Here is an 11,059-nt window from a genome sequence, read left to right on the forward strand (position 1 = left end):
GGAGTGCTACAGAAATGGTTGTCCTTCTGGAAGGTTCTCCCATCTCCACAGAGGAACACTCTAGAGCTCTGTCAGAGTGACCATCGGGTTCTTGGTCACAACCCTGACCAAGGCCCTTCTCCCCGATTGCTCAGTTTGGCCGGCGGCAGCTCTAGGACGAGTCTTGGTGGTTCCAAACTTCTTCCATTTAAGAATGATGGAGGCCACTGTGTTCTTGGGGACCTTCAATGCTGCAGAAATGTTTTGGTACCATTCCCAGATCTGTGCCTCGACACAATCCTGTCTAGGACCTCTATTTTTATTTATTTTTTATTTCACCTTTATTTAACCAGGTAGCCTAGTTGAGAAAACAAGTTCTCATTTGCAACTGCGACCTGGCCAAGAATAAGCAGCAGTGTGAACAGACAACACAGAGTTACACATGGGTAAACAATAAACAAGTCAATAACATGGTAGAAAAAAAGAGAATCTATATACAATGTGTGCAAAAGGCATGAGGTAGGCAAATAATCGAATAATTACAATTTAGCAGATTAACACTGGGTGATAATCATCAGATGATCATGTGCAAGAAGAGATACTGGTGTGCAAAAAATAAAAGCAGTATGGGGGAGTGAGGTAGGTAAATTGGGTGGGTAGTTTACAGATGGACTATGTACAGCTGCAGCGATCGGTTAGCTGCTCGGATAGCAGATTTTAAAGTTGTTGAGGGAGATAAAAGTCTCCAACTTCAGAGATTTTTGCAATTCGTTCCATCGCAGGCAGCAGAGAACTGGAAGGAAAGGCGCTCAAATGAGGTTTTGGCTTAGGGATACAGTGAGATACACCTGCTGGAGCGCGTGCTGCGGGTGGGTGTAGCCATCGTGACCAGTGAACTGAGATAAGGCGGCACTTTACCTAGCATAGCCTTGTAGATGACCTGGAGCCAGTGGGTCTGACGACGAACATGTAGCGAGGGCCAGCCGACTAGGGCTACAGGTCGCAGTGGTGGGTCGTATAAGGTGCTTTAGTAACAAAACGAATGGCACTGTGATAAACTGCATCCAGTTTGCTGAGTAGAGTATTGGAAGCTATTTTGTAGATGACATCGCCGAAGTCGAGGATCGGTAGGATAGTCAGTTTTACTAGGGTAAGTTTGGCGGCGTGAGTGAAGGAGGCTTTGTTGCGGAATAGAAAGCCGATTCTTGATTTGATTTTGGATTGGAGATGTTTGATATGAGTCTGGAAGGAGAGTTTGCAGTCTAGCCAGACACCTAGGTACTTATAGATGTCCACTATTCTAGGTCGGAACCGTCCAGGGTGGTGATGCTAGTCGGGCGTGCGGGTACAGGCAGCGAACGGTTGAAAAGCATGCATTTGGTTTTACTAGCGTTTAAGAGCAGTTGGAGGCCACGGAAGGAGTGTTGTATGGCATTGAAGCTCGTTTGGAGGTTAGATAGCACAGTGTCCAAGGAAGGGCCGGAAGTATATAGAATGGTGTCGTCTGCGTAGAGGTGGATCAGGGAATCGCCCGCAGCAAGAGCAACATCATTGATGTATACAGAGAAAAGAGTCGGCCCGAGAATTGAACCCTGTGGTACCCCCATAGAGACTGCAGAGGACCGGACAACATGCCCTCCGATTTGACACACTGATATCTGTCTGCAAAGTAGTTGGTGAACAGCAAGGCAGTCATTAGAAAAACCGAGGCTACTGAGTCTGCCGATAAGAATATGGTGATTGACAGAGTCGAAAGCCTTGGCCAGGTCGATGAAGACGGCTGCACAGTAATGTCTTTTTATCGATGGCGGTTATGATATCGTTTAGTACCTTGAGCGTGGCTGAGGTGCACCCGTGACCGGCTCGGAAACCGATTGCACAGCGGAAAGGTACGGTGGGATTCGAGATGGTCAGTGATCTGTTTGTTGACTTGGCTTTCGAAGACCTTAGATAGGCAGGGCAGGATGGATATAGGTCTGTAACAGTTTGGGTCCAGGTGTCTCCCCTTTGAAGAGGGGATGACCGCGGCAGCTTTCCAATCCTTGGGGATCTCAGATGATACGAAGGAGAGGTTGAACAGGCTGGTAATGGGGGGCGACAATGGCGGCGGACAGTTCAGAATAGGGGTCCAGATTGTCAAGCCCAGCTGATTTGTATGGGTCCAGGTTTTCCAGCTCTTTCAGACATCTGCTAACTGGATATGGGTAAAGGAGAAGCTGGGGAGCTTGGGCGAGTAGCAGCGGGGGGGGGCGGGGCTGTTGGCCAAGGTTGGAGTCGCCAGGAAGAAGGCATGGCCAGCCATTGAGAAATGTTTGTTGAAGTTTTCGATTATCACGGCTTATCAGTGGTGACCGTGTTACCTAGCCTCAGTGCAGTGGGCAGCTGGGAGGAGGTGCTCTTTGTTTTCCATGGACTTTACAGTATCCAGAACTTTTTGGAGTTAGAGCTACAGGATGCAAATTTCTGCTTGAAAAAGCTGGCCTTTGCTTTCCTGACTGACTGCGTGTATTGGTTCCTGATTCCTGAACAGTGCTGCATATCGCGGGGGCTCTTCGATGCTATTGCAGTTCGCCACAGGATGTTTTTGTGCTGGTCGAGGGCAGTCAGGTCTGGAGTGAACCAAGGGCTATATCTGTTCTTGGTTCTGCATTTTTTGACGGAGCATGCTTGTCTGAATATGGTAGGAAGTAACATTTAAAGAATGACCAGGACTCCTCACTGACGGGATGAGGTCAATATCCTTCCAGGGTACCCGGGCCAGGTCGATTAGAAAGGCCTGCTCGCAGAAAGTGTTTTAGGGAGCGTTTGACAGTGATGAGGGTGTGTCGTTTGACCGCGACCCGTGGCGGATACGGCAATGAGGAAGTGATCGCTGAGATCTTGGATTGAAGACAGCAGAGGTGTATTTGGAGGGCAGGTTGGTCAGGATAATGTCTATTAGGGTGCCATGTTTACGGATTTAGGGTTGTACCTGGTGGGTTCCTTGATGATTTGTGTGAGATTGAGGGCATCAAGCTTGGATTGTAGGACTGCCGGGGTGTTAAGCATATCCAGTTTAGGTCACCTAACAGAACAAACTCTGAAGCTAGATGGGGAGCGATCAATTCCAGATGGTGTCCAGGGCACAGCTGGGAGCTGAGGGGGTGCGGTAGCAGGCGGCAAACAGTGAGAGACTTATTTCTGGAGAGATTAATTTTTTTAATTAGAAGTTCGAACTGTTTGGGCATAGACCTGAGAAAGTATGACAGAACTTTGCAGGCTATCTCTGCAGTAGATTGCAACTCCTCCCCTTTGGTAGTTCTATCTTGACGGAAAGTGTTATAGTTGGGTATGGAAATCCCAGAATTTTTGGTGGCCTTCCTAAGCCAGGATTCGGACACGGCAAGGACTCAGGGTTGGCAGAGTGTGCTAAAGCGGTGAGTAAGGCAAAACTTAGGGAGGAGGCTTCTGATGTTGACATGCATGAGGCCAAGGCTTTTTCGATCAAAGAAGTCAACAAATGAGGGTGACTGGGGCATGCAGGGCCTGGGTTTACCTCCACATCACCCGAGGAACAGAGAGTAAGGATGAGGGTGGGCTAAAGGCTATCAAACTGGTCGCCTAGAGCGTTGGGGACAAGAATAAAAGGAGCAGATTTATGGCGTGGTAGAATAGATTCTGGGCAATTCCTTCGACATCATGGCTTTGGTTTTTGCTCTGACATGCACTGTCAACTGTGGGACCTTATATATGCTGGTGTGTACCTTTCCAACATCATGTCCAATCATTGAATTACCACCCAGGTGGACTAATCAAGTTGTAGAAACATCTCATTGATGATCATGGAAAGGATGCACCTGAGACAATTTGGAGTCTTATAGAAAGGGTCTGAATACTTTGTAAATAAGGTATTTCAGTTTTTTTTATTTTTAATACATTTTGCAAAACATTTCTAAAAAACAGTTTTGCTTTTGTCCACTATGGGGTTAGTGTGTTAGATTGGCTGAGGATTTTTTCAAAATCCATTAGAAATAAGGCTTGTAACAAAATGTGTAAAAAGGTCAAGAGGTCTGCAATCTTTTCGTGAAGGCCACTGTGTGTTAGTGTGGGTTTTCCAGTGAATTTTATGTCATCACAGAAGTTCATCGACAGCCTGCCAGTGCCGGAAGCATTCAGCAACAAAATTCTTAATTAAGATCCTCATCTGTATGCTTAAAATCAAACTGTTAGCATATGGAGCTGCCATTCCAAATGGCTGTCACTGTGTAAACCCTTGTAATGAATAGGCAAGCTAAAATGATAGTCTCATCTTCATGGGGAGGGAAACACAACAGCTGTTTGAATATTCTCTGTGAAATTGGCTGCTTAAAATGCAGAGATTTGCTCAGTTAAACCCTCTTCCTGGAGACAAAGCCACAGCTCTCTCACATAGGAATGGGATGCCAGTCTATTTTAGCAGGTGGGAACACGGTTACATTGTGAGTTCAACAAGGTGAGAAGTGCTCCGTGAGCACCACCCACCAGGTCAGGATGACACCCAGTTAAAAGTGAGGCAGACACGTGCAGTAAAACATTGAGAGCAGATTATTCCTGATAACAGAGGTAGAGGAATAGAAGAATAGGTCACAGAAGGCATCTGAAGTTTGCAGAAGAATTATTCATACAAGGAGAGGGTGAATGGTTCAACATGACCGTAGCAGTCTAGAATAGGGCAGTTATCTACAATTACTGTACTTACATAAAGAGAACATAAACAGCACGGATACATCCAGACTTCCCTTTGTTGTATGCAACACAAGTTCAACATATGTTCGAGCATTTTTATACAGAATATCTTAACCTAACCTGTCCCACTGAATCACGGCTACTYAATCATGGATACATCTAATAAYAGAGATGAATTATGATAAAAATGATCACATCTTAAAACAYGTGARGTACACAGGAATGTCAGCTTTTATTCAAACAGGTGACAAAAAGGCAACAGTTGCAAGCTGTTACAGACAATTAATTCCATGTGTTAGCCATCTCTTCCTCACACATATGTAAGACTGGAACACCCATACATTTKCTTAATGACTGCATTAACAGAACCCAGTATAAAATCATAATCTCTGGAGCCAATGATATCAGGTCAAATTCAAAATCATTTCACACTGGGCACAGACGTCAATGCAACGTCTATTCCACAGTGGTTCTKAGTAACTTTATTGAAATGACGTGGAAACAACGTTGATTCAACCAGTGTGTGCCCAGTGGGWTGAATGTACCAACCTTTGCAAACTTTGTGCAAAACAGATTGTACCTTTTCCTCATTGAGCAGCACTACCACCATGTCAGCTGAACATTACATAAATAAATATGCACAACATGATTAAATCATAAATAGAAAATAAATATGCCTTTATGACTGAATTTAGATAGGCAGCCCAATTCTGATATTAAAAAAAAAAACTAAAATGGTCTTTTGACCAATCAGATCTGAAATAGATCTGATGCGAAAAGATCTGAAGTGATTGGTCAAAAGACCAATTAGTGGAAAAAATATCCGAATTGGGCTGCCTGTGTAAGCGCAGCCATAGAAGCCGTTCTGGAGATCCATCACTTCCTCTGTTGCCATTTAGTTCCGAATGATTACCAAAGCATTCCACCAGGATAATCTGAGATGCAAAAATCCTTATAGTAACATACAGAAATCTGAATTTCAAAGTAGCAATCTTGCAAAACAAGTCATATTATCAGGGGAGTGACTGGTTGGCCTTTCAATCACTGTTAATTAGGATGAATACTGAACTCAACTATTGTCCTCTCAAGGTTCCTATTAAATAAAGGTTCCTATCAAATAAGGAAACAATAGCAAMTCTGTCACACATTGTGAACACYAAAACATGTCAATCGTCATTTCAGTATTAAAAGGTAAAAAGACCAAACATAGATATAAAACTTAAACAAAATAAAACAGAGGACCAAACAGTGATATTTTGGTCTTTCAACAAAGCAAACAGCACAACAAACCTGGCAACATAACTTTCAAGCTTCCACAGTGGAGACGGGCCAAAAAGACTACGGCCATCTGCAGGCAGACACACAATAAGAGCATTTGGCTTCATTGGTACAATCAATTCAGAATCATTAATAATACTAAAGTAACATGGACTCAATGTAAACATTCAAGAGATAAAAGAAAACATGAATAGAATGTTGCAGTTCTTCCACAGCCTCTTCTCTGGGGTGAAGGAGACTATCTATCTGGTGGCTGCTGCCAATGAGGTTTAGCTGTCAGGGAAACACAAGGGAACAGTGACACTGTTATAGAATTGGACAAAAATAATCAGTTACTCAAGTTTACAGTACAGCTATAGAGTAGCTAGGGTCACACACTGAGATAGACATGGGTGTGAAAGTACATACTTTCTGCACCACATTCACACATTTATCTCTTGCGAAGCCCGAGATAAAAATATATATTTTTTACAACTGCAGAGCAAATCAAATCAGTTTCAACATGGTAGGCTATGCATGTTAACCCAGAAGCCCTTGCAGCAGATTGAGGATATTCTTTTAGCACAGTTGGCAAATCAGTGTCATTGCTTTTTCACACCTTGTTCTGCCAGGGTCCCAATCACTAGGTAGGTTCTCATGTTCCACACAGCTCATCTCACTGAGGGAAGGTCTACCTACACTCATCAACAGCAGAGTGACTGGCTGTACCTCTAAACCTTCCTGTTAAGATTCTTAAATGGAATTCAAACCTCTTTAAACTTCAAAGTAATTATCATGGCGTTTCTGCCATTTCTGTGCACATTCCCTGTCAAACTGACACTGTAGATTGTGTGTGTGTTCCTTAATCAACTAATAATCCAACTTGAATTTGGAATCCTCTAGAGCAGGGGTGGCAGGTTTGAATCCCCGAGCCAACTAGGTGAAAAATCTTTCGATGTTTTCCCCTTGAGCAAGGCACTTAACCTTAATTGCTCCTGTAAATCGCTATGGATAAGAACGTCTGCTAAATGACTCAAATGTAAATGTTTCCAAACTTTTTAGCTTTGCGATCCACCTTAAGTGTTTGAGCTGTGAAAAAACATACACAGACAGAACAAGTAAAAAATACAGTATAAAAATAAGTAAAAAATACAATCTTGGCAGTGGAGAGAAACATTTTATGCTTTGAAGCTAATTTCCAGCAATTCTACATATTTTGCCGTGAAGTTGAAATAAAATGTTGCTTTTCAAAGCAAATTTTCTTCTGCAATTGTATACATGTTGCAATGGAGCCGGGAGAAAATGTGGCAGATCTTAAGCACATTTCCTGCAATTCTACACATTTTGACAGATTAGTGCCCTATTCCTATGCTCAAACACTATAACAAAATCAATGGGGCCTGGTTGTCTAGCTCAAAGATTATAGGTTATTATTTACAAATATATAGGTCCATTATATTTTCTACATATTTTCTATTTGGTTTTAATAATTTAAATTTACACAAAGCATTTTTCTACCCCAAAAATGTATAATAAAAAAAAGTATGTTTTTTGGTAAAAATGCAATGGACAACAAATGTAATCCCACGACCCACCTGGACCCCTGCCACAACCCACAAGTGGGTCCTGACCCAGTTTGGGAACAACGTGCTCCAGAGGATCATTAGCACAAACTTGTTTGAGTTTGATGTCACTTTGAACAATAGTGAAATCTTACCCTAAGTCCTGTTTTAAACATACTGTGGGTAAAGATGCTCAACTTATTTGTGGAGAAAACAATCAAATCAGCACAGTCTTAGGGAAGCCTAGCTGTACCAAACACTAAAACAAGCTCTAACACGATGCACAATCACAGATCTCTCACAGTCTGACTGATGAGCATCAATGACTAAATACCGTCCTATTTACAAATAAACCCGGAGCCCTTCCAAAGGACACACATCTATAGTTAGTACATTTTAAACCGTCTGGTCTCACATGATGAATGTAACATGTCAAGGGCATAGAAAATCACATACCTTCCATGGTGTCCAATTCCTTCTCTCCTGTCATCTGTTGTCTGGCATGTTCACACCTCTGAATGATTTATTCTGGAAAGGACAAAAGTGCAATATTTCAGAAACACTGCGCTAATAGCCTAGATCTCAGATCAAAAAGTAATGATCTTTAGGCAACCCTATATTTTATGGGTCCATAATAAACCATTTATAAGGCATTTACAAACCATTTGCTCACCATTTATTAATCATWACACCTACATTTGTAAATGTTAGTAAGATAGCTATACACAAATGTACATATATTTCCTTAAACATCCTGTGTTTTGTTATTTTACCAGGTACTGCTGGAATGACAATTGTTACATCTACCTTGTGCTTTGGACATCTCATGGAGAAGTTTTCCTCGTTAAGCACACAGCCTGCAAAGATAGATAGAAAATAAAACATTTAGTCAACACAATGTTTCTTCATTGACATAATTGTACATAGGCAGAGCAGGACAGCTTCCCACCTGACTGAGCTGCACAGCTGTAGTGGTACTTATTGGGGCACCCTTTCTGGAAGCAGCCCATGGTTGCACCTGCTGCGTGGCATGTTGAACACACCTGGAAAAGAAAGGAAATGTAAAAAAGCATGTTTGCATAAAGCTGTATTTGAGAGGCCAAGGACAGTGAAGGAGTAAGGCATTMTGTGTTACCTAGTCACAAGCATAATGGTCCTCTGTCTATCTGAGCTGTTTCAGTTTGACCTTGTTTACATATTTTGATAAAGTGAGGCAGACCGAACCTACATTTCAGGAATGTTAGGAAGACACCAATGCAATTTGATTTAGCATACACAGCAATATGATCCTATTTTCCGTTATGTTCTCATCTATGTTGCACTCGAGATACGCAAGCACAAATGCACATTATCTCAAACAAAGAGGTATCGTTGAATTTGACTCACTGTTTCTTGGGCGAACCTAACAGCCTCCTCCAAGCCGTAGAGCTTTCCTTTAACCAAGAAAACACCTGTGGACCATATGCCACAGTCCTCGTGGATCCAYCATTCATTGGTGTTGTGGGGCACCACAGGCAGACTGTGGCCMTCCATCACGSAGCCATTTGTTCGGAGCTTTTTGGCTGAAGGCAATGTGGAGKTTTCACWATCACTGACTGTGATGCAGCAGTCATCAACTACAGCCTCTACTCTAGGCACATTGCTCAGTTCATGTAACCCATTCTCCKCTACCTGACCACATAGGCCTATCTTACAATCTACAGACAGTTCACTGTKCTTGTATTCTTCCCTCTGMGRCTGCTGTTTGCCTTGTTCCTCCAAAGCAGGTCCAGTTGGATAGTAAGGTCCGTGTAGGTCCCCTAGGCCCACAGCATTAGCAGACCCACCACACAGGCAGCACACCATTAGGGGCTGASACTTACTCTTTGAGCTGAGGCGACCCAGACGATAACAAGACGTCTTAGGAACGACACCAGARAAAGACACAGASCCAGTTGGTTGTTGTTGCTGTCCTTTGTTCCGCCTCACATCCTTCTCCTCCTGCTGATCGTTGATCACTGTACAAGCAGAGTACTCCCTCTGCTCCATGTGCACAAAAGGGCAAAAGTCCTCTGATTTACTGGCCCTTTTGTCCTGTTTGTAGTTTGCATATTTCAGCTTGATTTCTGCCTCTTCATGGGAAAACATGGAGGATGAGCCGGCTTGTTTGTGTTTCTCCCTCCTCCGTTTTGTTTTACTTGCTGCTGCTTTTCTACTACTTGAGGCCTGATTGGCTGGGCTTCTCTGGTGGGTTTTCTGCTTGGTTCCTGACCTTTTGTTCCTGGGTGAAGAGGGCTTTGTCCACTCCTGTTGGATGTCTTCCACATGTGTGGCCTTGGTCCTTGACTCTGTAGCAGGTGATGATCCTCTCTGTGGCCTTCTAGAGGAACGTAGGCTCTCAGAGGGGTCCTGTCGAACTGTCCGACGGTCCACATCAGAGTCATCAGATTCTACTACACACCTGTACAGGTAGACAGTTGGCTGTAACCAAGACTCATCCTCTGAACTAGATGACTTCTCTTTTGAGTCCATTGTGTCGCCAGAATGTTCCTTGGGTAATATTCTACTTGAGTTTTTGGTATGTATTTTTGAATGATGGCGAGTGACATTGTTGGTGAGTTTCTGAGCGCTGACCCCAGGCTGTATTGTTCTAGGATGTGGAGAAAGGCTTTTTTTTACAACATTACTAGCTTCACCTGTCAGCCTTWTCTCATTTTGAACATCAACWGGTAAACTGTGAATCTTTTTCTTTTCATTGGTGATGGGAACTTCAATGACATCACTATCATCACTTGAGACATCCACAGGAGACCTGACATATTTCCCATACACAGCAGCTAATTCCGACAGGTTAAGAACAGGTTTTGCATTCAKCGACATCTCCTCTGTGCTTTCAGATGAATCCTCTGAATATGTATTGTCAGGACTSGGGGAACTCAGTGTCTGGGGCAGTAGAAAACAACCTTTAGCTTCACCCAAAGAGACAGCGCCAGGGGACGGAGAATCCACTAAGGGACTAACAGATCCCCTGTCTAAATAGTCCTGAGGTGAGGGTGCTTCCTTAGAACTGGAAACAAGCAAAATGACATCAGAGTCACTCTGACTCTCGTCTCCCTCAATACTTTCAGAAATGGGGCTCTCTGCATTTAGGKTCTCTYTAGGGTGTTGCTCGTACAACCCTGAGTCCCGTAAGCTTCTGTCCATACCATTATGTAAAAGGGGGGAGCGAACACAAGTCCTAGTCCCGTAGGAAAGTCTGACACCTGTGTCTGTTAGTGTTTTCTCAGAGAGGAGCTGCATGCAGGGCATGGACACATGGTCGTCAGTGATGCTGTGCCAGCTGGGCTTCTTCATCAGGTCCAGAACCTCTGTGGTCCTGGGATTCAGATGACTATTCCCACATCTCTTTGAGAGATCCAAAGCCATAGGATGAGGGTCTTGAGACGACAGCTCCATAYCCTTAAGACAAATACAGTCACAAKGACGGTTAAGCCCATAGGTTATTCAGTAGGCAAACTTCAAACCTAGCCTATATAGGCAGAATTTCAAAAGCAGCTTTTCTACATAATAGCTACAGA

At 43.4% G+C, this 11,059-nt stretch overlaps 1 protein-coding gene across 1 annotated transcript; it reads right to left on the bottom strand.

The window, feature by feature from the left end:
- Positions 1 to 4,896: 4,896 nt before the first annotated feature.
- On the bottom strand, positions 4,897 to 11,015 carry LOC112070063 (uncharacterized protein CG5098-like). Its single transcript, XM_024137471.2, has 5 exons — positions 8,889 to 11,015; positions 8,452 to 8,545; positions 8,310 to 8,359; positions 7,959 to 8,030; positions 4,897 to 6,234 (listed from the first exon to the last, which is right to left on the bottom strand). Exons 1-4 carry the CDS (start codon positions 10,935 to 10,937, stop codon positions 7,989 to 7,991), a joined length of 2,235 nt encoding a protein of 744 aa, XP_023993239.1. The 5' UTR covers positions 10,938 to 11,015; the 3' UTR covers positions 4,897 to 6,234; positions 7,959 to 7,988.
- Between the last annotated feature and the right edge of the window lie 44 nt (positions 11,016 to 11,059).

This window comes from Salvelinus sp. IW2-2015, unplaced genomic scaffold, assembly GCF_002910315.2.
Source record: "Salvelinus sp. IW2-2015 unplaced genomic scaffold, ASM291031v2 Un_scaffold1213, whole genome shotgun sequence".
In the NCBI taxonomy this organism is placed as follows: domain Eukaryota; kingdom Metazoa; phylum Chordata; class Actinopteri; order Salmoniformes; family Salmonidae; genus Salvelinus; species Salvelinus sp. IW2-2015.